Source organism: Clarias gariepinus, chromosome 27 (assembly GCF_024256425.1).
Source record: "Clarias gariepinus isolate MV-2021 ecotype Netherlands chromosome 27, CGAR_prim_01v2, whole genome shotgun sequence".
Taxonomy (NCBI): Eukaryota; Metazoa; Chordata; class Actinopteri; order Siluriformes; family Clariidae; genus Clarias; species Clarias gariepinus.
This window is the reverse complement of record NC_071126.1, coordinates 18,511,372-18,526,601: the sequence shown is the minus strand read 5'-3', so window position 1 is coordinate 18,526,601 and position 15,230 is coordinate 18,511,372. Positions and strand designations below refer to the sequence as shown.

The following is a 15,230-nucleotide window of genomic DNA, read 5'->3' as shown; positions in this document are numbered from 1 at the left end:
AACTGTATATGGTTGAAATGACAATAAAAGCCTACTTGACTTGACTCGACTACTTGACTTAACTAAACAAAAGAAATGGATTTTTGGATTTCAGACATTTTGAACAAACTGACCGTAAAGCTGTGATGTATATAAACCGTGGTGATTTATTCTGTACATAAGGTTTATACTAATACCAATTTTGTTGTTGTAAAATACTGTATAATCAGTCATTTCTGTCATAGTGTGTGTATGTGAGAGTCACCTATTTGTATATTTGTCCTAAATGTTTTGACAGTTAAATAGACAAGAAGCCTGTAAGCCCCACTTCTTACAGCACAGCAAACAGACGAGCGCTTTGTGTAGCCGTGTAGCAGGATATGGAGCTTAAGGGGAAGCACAACTTTAGAAAAAAAACGTCAGGAAATGTGGAAGACATCACACACACACAAACACACACACACTACAAAGTGAAGTGAAAAGAGAGGAGGTGTGGCTACGTTCTTCACAATACTGATATTGAAAATCCAGATGTTAGTAAAATCAAAAACTTTTTAAAACAGCAGAAAACATCAAGGTCTTAATTCCCTAATTGAGTAAATAACAATTAACTTTTAAACTATTGCACACACACACGCACAATACAGTGAAACACTTGGCAGGGAAAATAACCATTTTAATTTGCAGAGAAACAAATTTATAATGTAAATTATATTATTGTTACTATTATTATTATTATTATTATTAAATAGATTATACCCTTTTCATTTTTAGTTGTGTGGCAGAAGGAAAAGACCCCATCAGTAAAACAGCAGCATAATTAAAAGAAAAAAGAAGCTCTTTGCATAATATCCTATTATTTCTCACTATAGAGTCATGAAAAAAAAATATTTTTATTATATATTATAACATTATTATAATGCTTTAATAGAGATTTTGACATTTTATTTGTGGTTTCTGCATTTCATTACGCCAGCACTAGAGGGCGGTGTTGTCTACGGCGAGAATTAGATGGCGTTCTGATGATTAAAAGTAATCCTAGTAGCGTTTTTAAGTAGATATATTACTGTCTGTTTAATATAAAAGCATTGTTAAATATCTTATGAGTATTGTATTGAAAAAAAATTGGGGGAGGTGGGATTTTTTTAAATGTTGTTTAACTGATTTAAGTAAAGTTTTTTTTTTTTTTAGACTCACAACGCCTTCCTGTTAGCCAAGATGGCGGCGGGTCACGTTTTAATTCCTCCACCGTCGCTCTCAGCTAAATTCGAAGGGTATGAAGGTTGTTTTTCGCTTCATTAAAGCTTTATTGATAAGCTTTCTATATATTTAGGAACAGCTCTAGCACTGTTAACCAGAGGAAATGGTGTATTTACGGCGCAGAGTGTTTGTACTTAGCCACCTGGCTAGCCGAATATGGCGGTTTAGTTGTGGGTCTGGCTTCAAATCAGTTCTTATTTATAGACGTAGGGAACTACCAAATGCGCGTGCTAGCCGCGAATGTAAACCTTAAGTAGTGCTCTAACGTAGTGAGCGAGAGAGATTTGGGATGCGGCCGTTAATGTGTAGAATTGAACTAAAGCTTATTTCCTTTTAACTAAATTGAAAAATTATTTAGCAAAAGTGGTAAATTACATTCGCATGTACCTTAAAAAAGAGATGTTAACATTAATTCAGGGAGTAGATTCAACCTTAATCTTAAAAAATAATGATGATAATAATAAAAGTTCCAATTAAAATGTGTATCTATAATTTTTTAATAGTGTTGTTGTAAAAAAAAAAAATCATGATTTATTGGTGACTATAAAATAAATAATTACAAAATTATAACTAAGCATTTTAAAATGCATGCATAAAAAACAAAATGTTTTAATATGTAAAAAAAATTTTATTAGAGTATAGGATCATTTCCAATAGCAGTTGTATTTACAAGTGTGTGTTTACTTTTTATTTTAAAAGTGTTAAAGTTCTTCTAAAAGAGGGTGAGGGTGAATAGGAGGGCAAATTAAAGCAAGAGAAAAATAAAAATTTAAGGAGTGATGAATGAAAACAAAGAGTACAACATGTGTGTGTGTGTGAGAGAGAGAGAGAGAGAGAGAGAGAGAAATAAAATTGTATTATTTAAGCGTATTAAAGCTTCTTTTAGAAGTTGAGGAAAGAGACAATGAAGGAAATGGAAGAAAATTAATTTGAAAGCAGGAGAAAAAAATACATAGATGTGCGTACAGTGTGAGCATCACCAGATCTATATAAATAAAAGGTTTTGTCTGTATATTGGTTAGAACTCGCTCTTTCAATAATATCTTTACGTATTATACACTGGAGGACCCGAAACCAGTCTTAGAAAAAAAATCTGTCTGTCTGACGGTCCAGTCGTATTTTTTCACAGCATCACACAAAACTGTCTGGACAGAATTTACTGAAACTTCTGCAGTGTTTAGATCTCTGCCTGAAGTTTAATCTGTACCATAAGTGAAATCAACATGTTGAGTAAAAGTGATGTTATGAATAGTTATGTGTCGGATTTAATAATCTTCTTTATAATAATCTACTAATGCGCTACTGTCTTAATGTAAACAAACACCTGCACCAATAGATATTAATTAGAAAAGATAAAGTGAATATTTTTACTGGGATTAGTTCATATTTTCACTTTGGCTGAAATAACAGCGCTGAAGTGGTATAAGTGAATTTTAACACGCTGGAGTGGTTTCAAGACAAAACTTCATCTTTATCCTTTTATCTACTTTTTCCATTTCTCATCTGTGATTCACTCTCCGATTACCGAACAGGGAGTGTATTTGTCTGACCACCAATAAAGGACAACTTAGTGTAAACAAGGCATAAGATACTCAACCTTACAGAATGGGATTTCTTTGTATTAATAAGTTAGAGAGTTTTGCCCTACAGAAAGACAGACAGACATAAATAATAATATATTCATATAGACGATCAGATTATTTTTAGCTTTAACTCTTTCACTATTTTTCCGTAACTCTAGTTAAAAAAAATACAAATTGACAACAGGAATGAATATAGATTGCGCACACGCACCACACTGTAATTTTGTTTTCATGTTTTCTACACTTCCTGCCACTTTATTTTATAAACTTGAGTCGCTACAGAAGTGAAGGTTATGTTGTATATAAAACATTGTAAACACTTCTATATATATATATGTATATTTACATTTAGGCATTTGGCAGATGCTCTTATTCAGAGCGACTTACAAAAAGTGCTTTAATGTTTACATCATGTATATTGTTTTATACATGTATATTGTTTGCATGAGTTTGAATATCTGTCTTTATTTCACCCAAAGATCTTTTGCATATCTGACGGTAAGAGACAGGCTTCCCACCATCCTGACCAAAGTCATCGATACCATTCATCGAAACAAGAACAACTTCTTCGAGAAACATGGAGAGGTAATACAATTAATAAACGTACATATGTCAATCATTGAAAAAAAATGAGAAGGTTGGATTCTAGTACGAAATCGTCTGATCAAATCTCCTGTGCACTGTCATGTCAAAGAATGTCCTCATCCTCATGGGTTCTGTTGTTCATACATTGCTTAGCAACTCCAAGACAAATGTCGTTAGATATATTTAATAATCAGGCAGAACAGAGCAGGATTTATGTTAATTTAATACTAAAAAGGTCAGATGCTAAATGTTTAATTTATTACACAGAAAAAAAGCTTTGACAGCACAGTATGAAGAAAGCCTCCTCAAAACCTGTATATAAAAACAACATTTGCAGTTATTAACTCGTTTTTTTAATAGCCAGCTTTTGGTACAGAAATAAATCTAGGATTACATCACATGATTAAACAATCCGATCCAGGTTGGCCAGTAATTCACATGTGAAGACCAAGTGCTCAGGTTTTGCATCCGCTCTTGTCATAGTGACTTGTGCATCGACAGGTGGGCGTGGAGGCAGAGAAGAGAGCCATCTCCTTCCTGTCCAAGCTGAGGAACGAGATGCAGACGGACAAACCCGTGCTGCTCCTGACCGACTCTGCATCCGACACGGAAGAGTGGAACCGGTATATGCAGAGACAACAGGACCTGATGGAGGACGGGCAGCCGGTCAGCTGGTTTAAGTCACCCTGGCTCTATGTGGAGTGCTACATGTACAGGAAGATCCAGGAGGCCTTGGCGCACAGGTGAGGTTAAGCTGTTTGGTGCCAGGGGCGAGGTTACAATCTTTAACATGTTTCGCATTTTAGCATTGAATGATTTATTTCTCAGAGATAAGCCAATAGAACAGTCTGAACTGTGATTTTGTGGTTTATTAGCTAACCGAAAGAAAGGAGAGGAAAGCGAAAGGTAAATTATGTTGTCTGTAAAAAAAAACAAGTATTACTTAGGAGTGTTGAGAGCCATTACTCGTGTCAGCCCTCTAAGGCAGAGTGTTACTAATAAAATGTATTTTTTTTTGTCGATTTGCTTGCGAACAATTTCGTGTTGATGCTCTATCTACATTATGATTATCGAATTCGACCAATCAGTGATCACCATCATTACTGGCTCCACCCACACACTCCTTTTTGAACCTGTAATAAATCATAGTAAACGCTTCTCCGTCTTTTCCTCCTTTTTTTTCTGCTGTCTTACATTTTTTTTAATCAGTCCTCCAATCAGTGATTTCGACGCCTTTAAGGAAGCAAAGACGGAAAGCTTCTTCGAGTCCCAGCAGGCAGTCGTGTCGCTCTGTACGTACCTGCGAGATGTCCTCAGCACCGCAGACACCACGGACAAGAATTGTCTCCATGACCATTTCCTCAGGTTATTACAGGTAAATTCTTTACTCCAGCCCGAGCTCTTACTTGTTTCCCAGAGAAAGAAGTGTGAAGTGCGAAACTGTAACGAGCGAAACACCCGCACACACTCCAGAGTCACGTTGGATTGGACTTTATATAAATCAATAAAAAATAGTTTTCACCAGACCTGCTTTAACACTCCGTTTGTTGTAGTTGGTCACGTACAGAAATAGGTCCCATTTCCCCATCAAATACAGAAAGTATTGGCACCCTCTTTACTACGTCCGTCCATAAATAGTGAGTGAATTTAAACGTGCATTTATGTAAGATTATTTCAAATGTATTTCTTATTGTTAGGCTTTTCCGTACTGGTAAATAAGATAAATTTTTCTTAAGGAATCAATTTATAAATAGAAAATTAATTCATTGACCTTCTCCCTCGTTGGTCTTTTGTTGATTTTGTGTCGTCCCAGGTGTCCCTGTGGGGAAACAGGTGTGATTTATCCATCTCATGCGGCCAGGAAAACTCTCAGAAGTGCAACCCGATGGATTCTCTGCACGATCTTCGGCGCTTCATCCTAGTGGATGATTCGGCTCGCGTTTGGTCCGTGTTGACGGCCTTACACGGGACGGAGACGCCAGGGGTCAGAGTGGACATTGTTCTAGATAACGCCGGCTTCGAGCTCGTCACAGATCTGATACTCGCAGACTTCATGGTCTCCGTCGGCTTGGCGAAGGAAGTGCGCTTCCACGGCAAGTCCATCCCGTGGTTCATCTCCGACGTCACCAAGCAGGATTTCGATTGGACCCTATCGCAAACGGCGGCGTCCAATCACAGGCACATGTCGTCCTGCGGTGTCCAGTGGAAGCGGCACTTGAAAGACGGAGCGTGGTCGTATCACGACCATCGCTTCTGGACTTTACCGCACGAGTACTGCGACATGCCGGCGGACGCCCCGGATCTCTACTCCGCTCTACAGGGGTCCGACCTGATCCTGTTTAAAGGAGACCTGAACTACCGCCGGCTGACAGGAGACAGGATGTGGGAGCACACTGCACCCTTCGAGCGAGCGCTCCGGGGCTTCCTGCCTGCTCCGCTGTGCAGCGTCAGGACCCTGAAGGCCAACGTGCAGGTCGGGTTAGAACCGGGCCGGGCGGAGAACCTCGGCTCACAGGACGCAGACTGGATGATTAGCGGCAAATACGCAGTGATCCAGTTCTGCAGTCCACTCAGGGAGCAGCAACAGGGTTTATAAAGAGGTCATGAGAACGACAATAACAAATAAAAGCTGATGTTATAGAGAAAATGGTAATTAAATAACTACAGTACAATTTCTCTTCATGTCTTACCAGGTGGCTGTGGTTGGTTTTCTGGATTATATATCCAGGTAGATGTAACAGTGTGACACAATATAACTCAACTTACAGTACTGTGCAAAAGTCTTGACCCCCCGCCTTTATTTTGCTATATTTTTCTTTTAAACCTCCAGACTTTCTTTTTTTTTTTTTTAATTAATGTTTTCTTAAACATTGTTTTGTTTGTTTGTTAAGCCACACAGTGACCTATGAATCATTAAAGCATAAAAAAAACTTTTTTCTTTTTTAATTTAAGGCATAAACCAGTGAGAATATGTGTACAGATCCGTTTGTCGCTTGTTTATTCTGACTCTATTATACCTCCAGTACAGCATAATCCATTGTGTTTATTCAATATTAGAATGTGCAAAAGTTTGTGCACCTCTGGTCAAATGATATAATTTACCTTCACTTTTTCTTGTTTTTTTTTTCTGAATGGAACAGCAAACTACAGTACACTAGAGTGCAAAAGTCTTGGCTCCCCCTAATTTCTTCATATTCTGCTTCTAAAGTTCGAGACTTTCTTGTAAACATTCAAGCTTTAAAAAAAATTAATCTAACTTAAGGCATGAACCAGTGAGAAAGGGCTGCAGATGATGACAGATGATCAGTATACTGCTGATGCTGAATGCTGAGTGGAAAACGGACGAGAGGGGAAATGAGGTCGCTGCTGTTGTCGCTGCAGAGGTTGTTACGTAAACTAGCAGTTTTCAGATTGGCACTTGAGGCACTTTGCAGCCTGTTGCAGTAATTACTAATATTACTAATATAATTACTAATATTACTAATAATAAAATTTCTTTGATTTGATCTACATAATTTAATATGGAGAAATGAGGGGGATCAAGACTTTTGCACAGTACTGTATATTTTGTTATATTTACAGAGAAATGTCAGAAGGTAGATGAATCCAAAATAGTGGCGGGGAGCACTCAAGAAATAGATGCTAAGGTTTTAAAAAGTAAGCGCAAACATTACCTGATTAGTATAAATAGTTTGATTGAGCAATGATATGTTACTTATTTATTATTAATATTAATAATAATAAAAATAATACAGCGCTAAATCCATCATCAGCTTACAGATGTGCGCAGACAGAACGAATCCTCATGTTAGTGCACTTGGACAGAGACAGACAGTCGCTCTTGCTTGCGTCATAAATAATCATTCGTGCAGGTTATATGATGTGAACTCGATCAAGTTGAAGTTTACGTTAGTTTGTCCTCTGATGCGGAAATTCACACACTCAGGAGTGAGAATATGATATGTTTTTCCATGTTCATCGTAATATTACGGGTGCCAGATTTCTTGTGTAAATGCTCATAAGAATGCATGACTATGTTTGCATGCAGCTTGATAAGTGAACCTCATTGTGTGTGTGTTTTTGGCGATGGTAATTAAACTGTCTGCATTCAGTAAAGTCACAAAAAAGGCTTGAATTGTCAGTTTTCTTCCTGCAGAGCTATACCCTCTCATTACAGCTCATCTTGATTTCATTAACTTTCCTGATTATTATTATAACAATAATAATAATAATAATAATAATAAAAATTAATAATAATAATACGGAGTTAGTTAAATTAATGCTCGCCAGGTTCTGGACAGCGATTTATTTCTGTAAAAAATTCACAAAAATGTTATAATCGACATCTAAAAGGCCAGTGATTTTAAATGTAAATGGTAAAAGTTATTGTTATTATTATTATTATTATATTACATAAAGGGACTATCAGTTGTTGTGATTTATGTTTGCAAGTACAGCTTTCAGTCACACGGGGGAGCTAGTTAGTTTTCTTCCGCTGTCACGATTTCTGTCATAATTCCGTCTGCAGTTAAAGTGAGAGTGGAGGAAATAAAACCCATTAAATAGTCTGTAAGTTCCACCTGTAATTGCATTTATTTAGTATCATTTGTAAAGTCTAGCTTTATTATTGACACGTTTATAACGTTGTGATTTATCATATGTAGCCTTTCAGAAACAACTGATTCACCGGGTTTTCAAGGTAATAAAGTGATGTGTAAATTGCAATAATCAGTAACATTCGTTTATGGATATATAAAGTTTTATTATGATTTATAAATAATAGAGATGGAGTTCTTTTTCCAGTTTTTTTTGTGTGGCGATTCATGTATCGCCACTCTGACCCAATAAAAAAAAAATCTTATATGTAGCTCTGGGGGGGAAAAAATGTGATGTTTTTCTTCTTACAGGTGCATGTGTTGGTGAGACGAATGGTTTTGCTTCATTTTTTGTAAACTGCTGACGATATTTCTCCTAAATTTAAAATATAACTATAGTTATTAAGAGTGTATATTTAAAGGACATCATTACAACACATTTAATCAAGATCATGCAGTATTTGCAGAGCTTTAATAACTCAAATAAAACTAAATCCAAACTGTGTTAATGCTTTGGCTAAATAACATTAAGAAATCAGTATTTGGTGGAATAATAACACCGATTTGCAGTTACAGCTTTCATGCGCTTTTTTTCCTCCAGTTTTTCACATTGCTGTTGGTTAACTTTATTCCCCTTTTTTGAAAGAAAGCAAACAGCTCAGCTTTACCTGATGGTTTGTGACCCTCCATCTTTCTCTTGATGACATTGCAGAAGTTTTTTGGAGTAAATTGCAGTGATCTCTTGTGTTAATATATTTAATCCAACAGGTGGTGCTCTGAACTATTTACACATTGGCAGGCAGCACAGTGTCATGTGTGGTAAGTTTTAAGTACTGTATTTGCTACGTTTGTTAAGAATTGTAAGATCATCCAAAATATAAATGTATAAATCCATTATATATATACAGTATATTGAATCTGTATATTTATTAAATCATAAAATTTGTAGAATTATAATACAGATTGAATTGGAATACTGCTCGTTGTGAATTGTTTTTGTAATGGTTCGGCATTTTAAGGAAAAAAAAAAACAACCGTTTCAGGAACACTGCTCTAGCTAACGCTTTGTCTGTTAAATAAAAACAAAAAGATTCCAGGTTAGTACGACGGGGAACGATGGGGTAGGATGGGGTACGACGGGGTATTAGGGCCAATATGGGATTTAAAAAAAAATTGGGAGGGCAGGGAATTTTCATAACTTTCAAGATATAAGTTGACATTTAAAAAAAAAAAAAAACTGTTGCAATGTAGTTCCTGATAAAAAAAAATTTAGGCTTAGCTCACAACAATGTCTGGATGCTTATGATGAGTTAGTGATTCTGGGCTAAAATAACAAGTATTTCTTTGTTACTAAATAAAATTTGTTAAAGTATGATTTTTTTAATGAGATCTTTCACTCAAGGCATAATGCAAAACTAATGATGGCTCCCCAACGAGGGACTTAAAATAATAATATATAGTATATAATAATAATAATAATAATAAATTTATATATATATTTATACACAATATCATTTCCTTGAAAACTTCAAGTTTTTCTAAAAGAAATTCAATATTTTTTCCCTCAAAATAATTGAGTTTTTTTTTTTTTTTCGTACAATTGTCCTTAATACTCCATCATAAACAGCACCTTTGCAGGATTTTTACCACAAATCACTTTGACTCAACAATTTCAGCCCTGCAGGATATAATTCAATATTTTGTGCAGAATTCTGCTTCCTTCCTTGTCTGGCCCTTGTCTCCTACAATAATCATATGCATGTTATGGAACAGAAATAAGTGTCAGAGCGTGTGCTTTATATTTGTACATTGCAGAAACTAAAGACGTGACCGATATGTGTATATGTGTACGTACTGTACTGTATAAGCTACAGGGTACAATCTGGCTACTGAATGTTAATTATACACAATCTGTGTTCACACTGGACTGAGACTGTATTAATTCCTCCCCCACCCACACGAATTCTGTTTAAAAGCACTATAATGGAGTTGGATTGAATAACCGATGGTAAGTGAGAGTGATGGAATGGAGTTACTCATGCTGTTTAACACACATTAAAATCAATGCTGTTTTTATGTTCGGTATCTTTTTTTTTTTGCAGCACACGAGTGCAGTTTGTGTCGCGACTACAAGGTCGTTACTGCAAAAGAACAAAATATCGTACTGAACTTGATAGACTTTCTCTGGTAGTGGATAAAGCAGTAGGAAAAAAAAATGTCAGTAATAAATACAGAGAACTTCTGGACCGGAGTGTTAATAGGCAAGTGGTGTCTTAAGTGGTGAACTTTAAGGGTTTAAAGCCTGAGTACTTGAGACACAATATTGAAATGAATGTACTTTGACATTGAACTTGTCTCCTGGTGCCGGTGCCTGGGGATGACATGAAAAGACAATTTTGTCAGTTTGTTAACTAAAGACCTCACATAGACTTCAGCAAATAGATCTCGAGCTTCATGTGTAAATGAGGTCTTTATACGCAGAAGATTTACACCAAATCATAACATGCAACATTATTCCTGATGCTCCCAGAAACACTCGTTCACACTCTGAGTCCTGGAATATGTCCGTGCCATCAGGGGAGAAAAGCTCCATAGATGTGATAACCTGGTGATTTAGTACATTCAGGTGGTCAGGTGACGTCATTTTATTGCCCTATAACGTTACGAGTCTAGACCTGAGCGACTGATCAACCCCAGATCATAACACTGTCTCCAGGGGCTTGTACAGTGGACACTATTCACGGAAAGTGCTGATAAGACCAACAAAAGTTTTTATTTAATTTTAAATTTGCCATATCTCTTTTTTTTTGGGGGGGATAAATAAATTTTTTTATTTTTTCTTCTTTAAATAAAAAACACTTAAGCAGTAGTTTATTTTTGGGTTTGGACTGCATAGAGTATCTGATATACAGGTCTCTGTAAGAGAGCTGTTACTATGGAAACGATAAACACCACAGTTAGCTGTTTGGTATTTAAACTCTTTCTCTGCAAATTTGATTTCAAATAAGAGTAAGTGAATTCGTTAAAAGGGAACAATGTGCATTTGTAAGAGAAAAATGTTAAACATGACATGGTACGAAGAGCCCGAGAGCGTCCCTTGGCGCACGACTGAAGTCTGTCTTTGACTCGTCCTTTTAAAAAAAGTTAAATGCAACAGTTACACAAAGAGTTCAGCATTCATACTTGTGAATAAAGTGTAAAATGTGGACATGTAAAGGTTTTGGCTGCAGGACCCGCTCACTCGGTTGACCCCTGATTGATCAAACATTGCGTACAAACATTTGTATACCACAGTAGATGTCACGGTGCCATTTCAAGACCTTAGATAAGCTTTAGACGAGTCTAATTCGCTGTATTTCACATTTATACCATGTCGATCAGCGTGAATTCTGATGGGTCAGGAGGTAAACATGTCATCACTGATACGGTGGAATTTTCTTTGAGCTGTTAATTTAGTCTTAAATGGAAGGAGCCTCCAGTGTCAGCGCGGTGTCAGGGTCAGGGAGGTTACACTTTGACGTTTCTCTGCAACAGCTGCGTTTTTAGACATGCTGTTTGTCCTTAAACAAACAATTTGTAAGAGTTGTGGGACTTGTGATGAAATTTCTGGTGGATAAGGACGTAACGGTCATCGATGTCTTAGAAGACCGTGAAGTGATGAGACTCTTAGCGGCAGTAAGACGTTTGAACGGTGCAAATGTTTTAAAGAAGGCCGTACATCCATGAGTGATGATCCTGTCTGAGACGGATAAATTGTGAACAATTTGCAGAAGAGATGCATCTGTCTGTGGGAACACAATCATTCACCAGCACCACTTGCACATTACAGGAACTCGACTGGAAGTTATTGCCACATCCCCTGTACAGTCCTAACCTCGCTCCAAGCCATTTCCACATGTTTGGGCCATTAAAGGAGTTCCTGGGATGCCGGGGTTTAGACGTGAATCAGACAGATTATGGCTCTGACGTACTGAGAAAATTTTCTACCTTGAGGGTATCCCAGCACTAGTAATCTTTTTAACTTGCTGTCACGGCGTGCGCCTGAGATGGGCGTGCGCCTGCGTTTGTGCGAAGGAGTGGGGCAGCGGAATTAGGCACGGCTGGTGAGGCCTCGCCGCTTATGGTCCTGGGCTTCTTCCCGCGCTATAAAACACAGCAGGGAGTATAGCTCGGGGTCTGTTGGGAGACTGGACTTTGCGGTGTGAATGCGACGCGTGCGCAGAATGCGAAAGAGCGGCATGCAAGCGTGGCAATGGAACACGCCCCAGGTACTTCAATGAGGCGAGGACTGAGAGGGGCCGGTTCGGCCATCCGCCAAGAACAGACTCCACGTGAGCGGACAGAGGCAGGAGCTGCTGTTCAAGCAGGCTCACGCTACCACTCTGCCCGCTGTCCACCGCTCACCAGCCTGCGCCCGCATGCCAGCGGGGCACCACCCACCAGACCTGCACGTGCACATTCCTTCCTTCCCTTTCCTTCCCCATTTTCCAAAATAAATTATTATTTTTTCCATAAGACCTCGCCTCATGTCTGTTTATGGTGCTCCCGTGCACAGAGGGTCGTACCCGTTACACTGTGTGCTGTCATTGTATACAATGATCCCGGTTTGACAAAAGCAAAAGTCTCGGTTTGACTTGAACACACCCTCGTAATCAACCTAAAGATAGTAGAACCGAAATGCTGATTCATCATCACACCGCCCCAGTGATCTTTGACTGTTTTCCTCATGTATGAACTTGTCTATATATGATGTTCCACCTCCACCTGTTTTGTGAGAGATGAAATGTGAAATGAATCGTCTAATGAAATTCATAATTAAATGTTGACTTTTAGACTGACTCACAGACTGAAAGTCAAAGTTTTAGTTTGTTTTAATTTGTTGTTGAAATAAAGCTGCAGCGTGAAACATCGTCTCTCACTTGGGTCATCGCGTTACGAACGTGAATAATTATAGCGTCTGAACCACACGCTTCCCACATCAAAGATGAGTCGAGTTCAAAAGTTTACGGCACCTTCACTTGAGTGGAAAGAATGAAGCGTGTCTCACATTCACAGCAGTGAGAATGTATTTATAGTATTGTAATAATAATAATGGAATGTTTGAATAATGGAAACCCTGTTCAGAGTATATATTATAGGATCTAAGATTATTAATGAGCTATAAAATCTATCAGATTTAAGTTTATTTTAAGCACTAACAGGTTTTCTTCTAGGGTTACCGTGTATCTTGGTGTCACCTGGGACCGGATTCTCAGTCTCTGCAGTAGAAAAGCTTTCTCACACCATGATGCTACCACCACCACGCTTTCCTCATGAGGAGTGTTGGGATTCCTGCCAAGGCTGAAAAAGACCAGAGAACATTTTCCTACATGTCTGATGATTCTCCAAACAGAATTCCATACTTTTCAAATTCAACAACATACAGTACATCATCCCAGCTTTCTGGCCGTAGTGTGGAAATGATCATGTGGCACCCTGTCCAGGGTGTACCCCGCCTCGTGCCCTAAGTCTCCTGGGATCGGCTCCAGACCCCTCGCAACCCTGAATACAGGATGAAGCCGTATAGACGATGAGTGAGTGAGTGGGTGAGTTGCCTGCACGGTTACATAGTCACAAAAACTTGTATATTATGTTAGAGTTTTTTTAATAACTGGTTGCAGACCGAGGGGACAGAGAAAGAGTGAGAGAGACTTTTACTAGATCTTAAAGGGCCACTGTGGGCTGATTCAATCTCAGTACTGTTCCAACATAGGTACATTGAAGGTACATTTTTTTATGTTCTACATATTAGAAGAAGCTACTTCTGAAGTTTATGCAACATGGAAGTGACCAACCTCCTTTCCTTAACAATTTCAAGTCACTAGCTGTTGTTTCAGCCGTTGTGGAGAGATGATTTTATATGTGCCTAATTTTTCAGCGTTATACTGTCTCGCTTCAAACAACAATCATTTAAAATGCAAATTATTCATAGAATCAAATGACATGTAAAAATTCTTGCTTAAATTGAAGCATACCATGCAGAATTAGCAAATCCCCCCCCCAAAAAAAAATCTGTAGTGTCCGTAACCATGTCAAATTCATGTTACAATATCTTAACAATTTTGCATTTTAGAATAATACACTTTTTCAGGTTTATGTCTTTTCATGTGAAATCTAAATCGGCCAAGTTTCATCTGAATGACAGTTAAGACTGTTAGAAGATTTGAATTTCAAAAAAGTTCCGAACACTAAACCATAAAAGGGCATGAAATAATTTTTATCAAATGTGTTTCTTTTTATCTGATAAAAATATAAACGTGTATGTATATTTACAAAAAAAAATAAACATGGATCAGAAGATAAAAATTTGAAAATTTACTTTTTCACTTAGCTATGACACCGATACCATGTTTTGGCCGTTTGTACTTTTACTCAAGTAGAAATGTAAAATGGAGCACTTTTACTTTTACTTGAGTAATATTTGCTCCAGGATACCTCTAATTTTACTTATGAACTACTTTGTATAAATTCATGAGTCACATTTAAGTCTTTTTTCAGTTATGATCTGTAACACTACACCGATTTAAGGAGGGTAAATACTTATGCACTTAATTCTTTTAAAATTATTTGACAAAAAAAAAAATCGATCAATCAACTGTCCTTAAACTAACATCGAAATCCAGGAAGAAGTATTCATTCTTGTCTGTAGTAATCATGCATGCACACGAATAACACACACACACACACACACACACACACACAGACTCAGGAGAGAGCAAATTAAGTGCGCTTTAGTATAATTGTTGTCTGTATAACAAACCACTTGAAATTAGTCATTCTTTCCAAGGTGTCCCTTTTTTCATCTAGAGCCTCGCACCGTGATAACCTTCTCAGAAGTCCCCGCCCACCCGCTTTCCGTCTCTGTCTCAACATCAATACGTTTTGATTTCTACCTTCCTATCCTAATAGACCTTCTTGTAGATTAATTTCTTCAACAGGTGCCGTGATGCAGATTAAGTATTTGTGCTAGAAACCCAGTAAGCATTGTCTTTTTTCTTCTTCTTCTTCTTCCTCTTCTCCCTCTCTTTTTTCTCTTTTCTTTCTTTTTAAACCAGTCGTCTATGAAAAGGTCTGGCAGCTAAACGATGTGCTGACCTCCTGTCACTTGTTTACCTGGTTGCGATGACCTGGGTGTCTGGAGAGCTGCCATTCGTATCGACCGTGTCTTTCAACCTGTTTGTTTCTCTCT

The 15,230-nt window shown here is 37.7% G+C and overlaps 1 protein-coding gene across 2 annotated transcripts; it reads left to right on the top strand.

Moving 5' to 3' along the window:
- Window positions 1-992: 992 nt before the first annotated feature.
- Window positions 993-7,043, top strand: armt1 (acidic residue methyltransferase 1). Of its 2 annotated transcripts, XM_053488525.1 has the most exons (6): window positions 993-1,011; window positions 1,171-1,253; window positions 3,302-3,407; window positions 3,909-4,150; window positions 4,617-4,782; window positions 5,221-7,043. In XM_053488525.1, the coding sequence occupies exons 2-6, from the start codon at window positions 1,198-1,200 to the stop codon at window positions 6,001-6,003; spliced, it is 1,353 nt and encodes a 450-aa protein (XP_053344500.1). In that variant the 5' UTR covers window positions 993-1,011; window positions 1,171-1,197; the 3' UTR covers window positions 6,004-7,043. The 2 variants fall into 2 exon arrangements, with proteins under 2 accessions (XP_053344500.1, XP_053344501.1); XM_053488526.1 differs by lacking the exon at window positions 993-1,011 and having other exon boundaries at window positions 1,155-1,253.
- The last annotated feature ends 8,187 nt before the right edge of the window (window positions 7,044-15,230 follow it).

What these genes read in the sequence shown, in the direction of transcription:
- armt1 (XM_053488525.1), top strand. Translation starts at nt 1,198, where the DNA reads ATGGCGGCGGGTCACGTTTTAATTCCTCCACCGTCGCTCTCAGCTAAA. An exon ending in CTCTCAGCTAAATTCGAAGG is followed by an intron (nt 1,254 to 3,301) that starts GTATGAAGGTTG and finishes TTTCACCCAAAG; the next exon opens with ATCTTTTGCATATCTGACGG. An exon ending in TCTTCGAGAAACATGGAGAG is followed by an intron (nt 3,408 to 3,908) that starts GTAATACAATTA and finishes GTGCATCGACAG; the next exon opens with GTGGGCGTGGAGGCAGAGAA.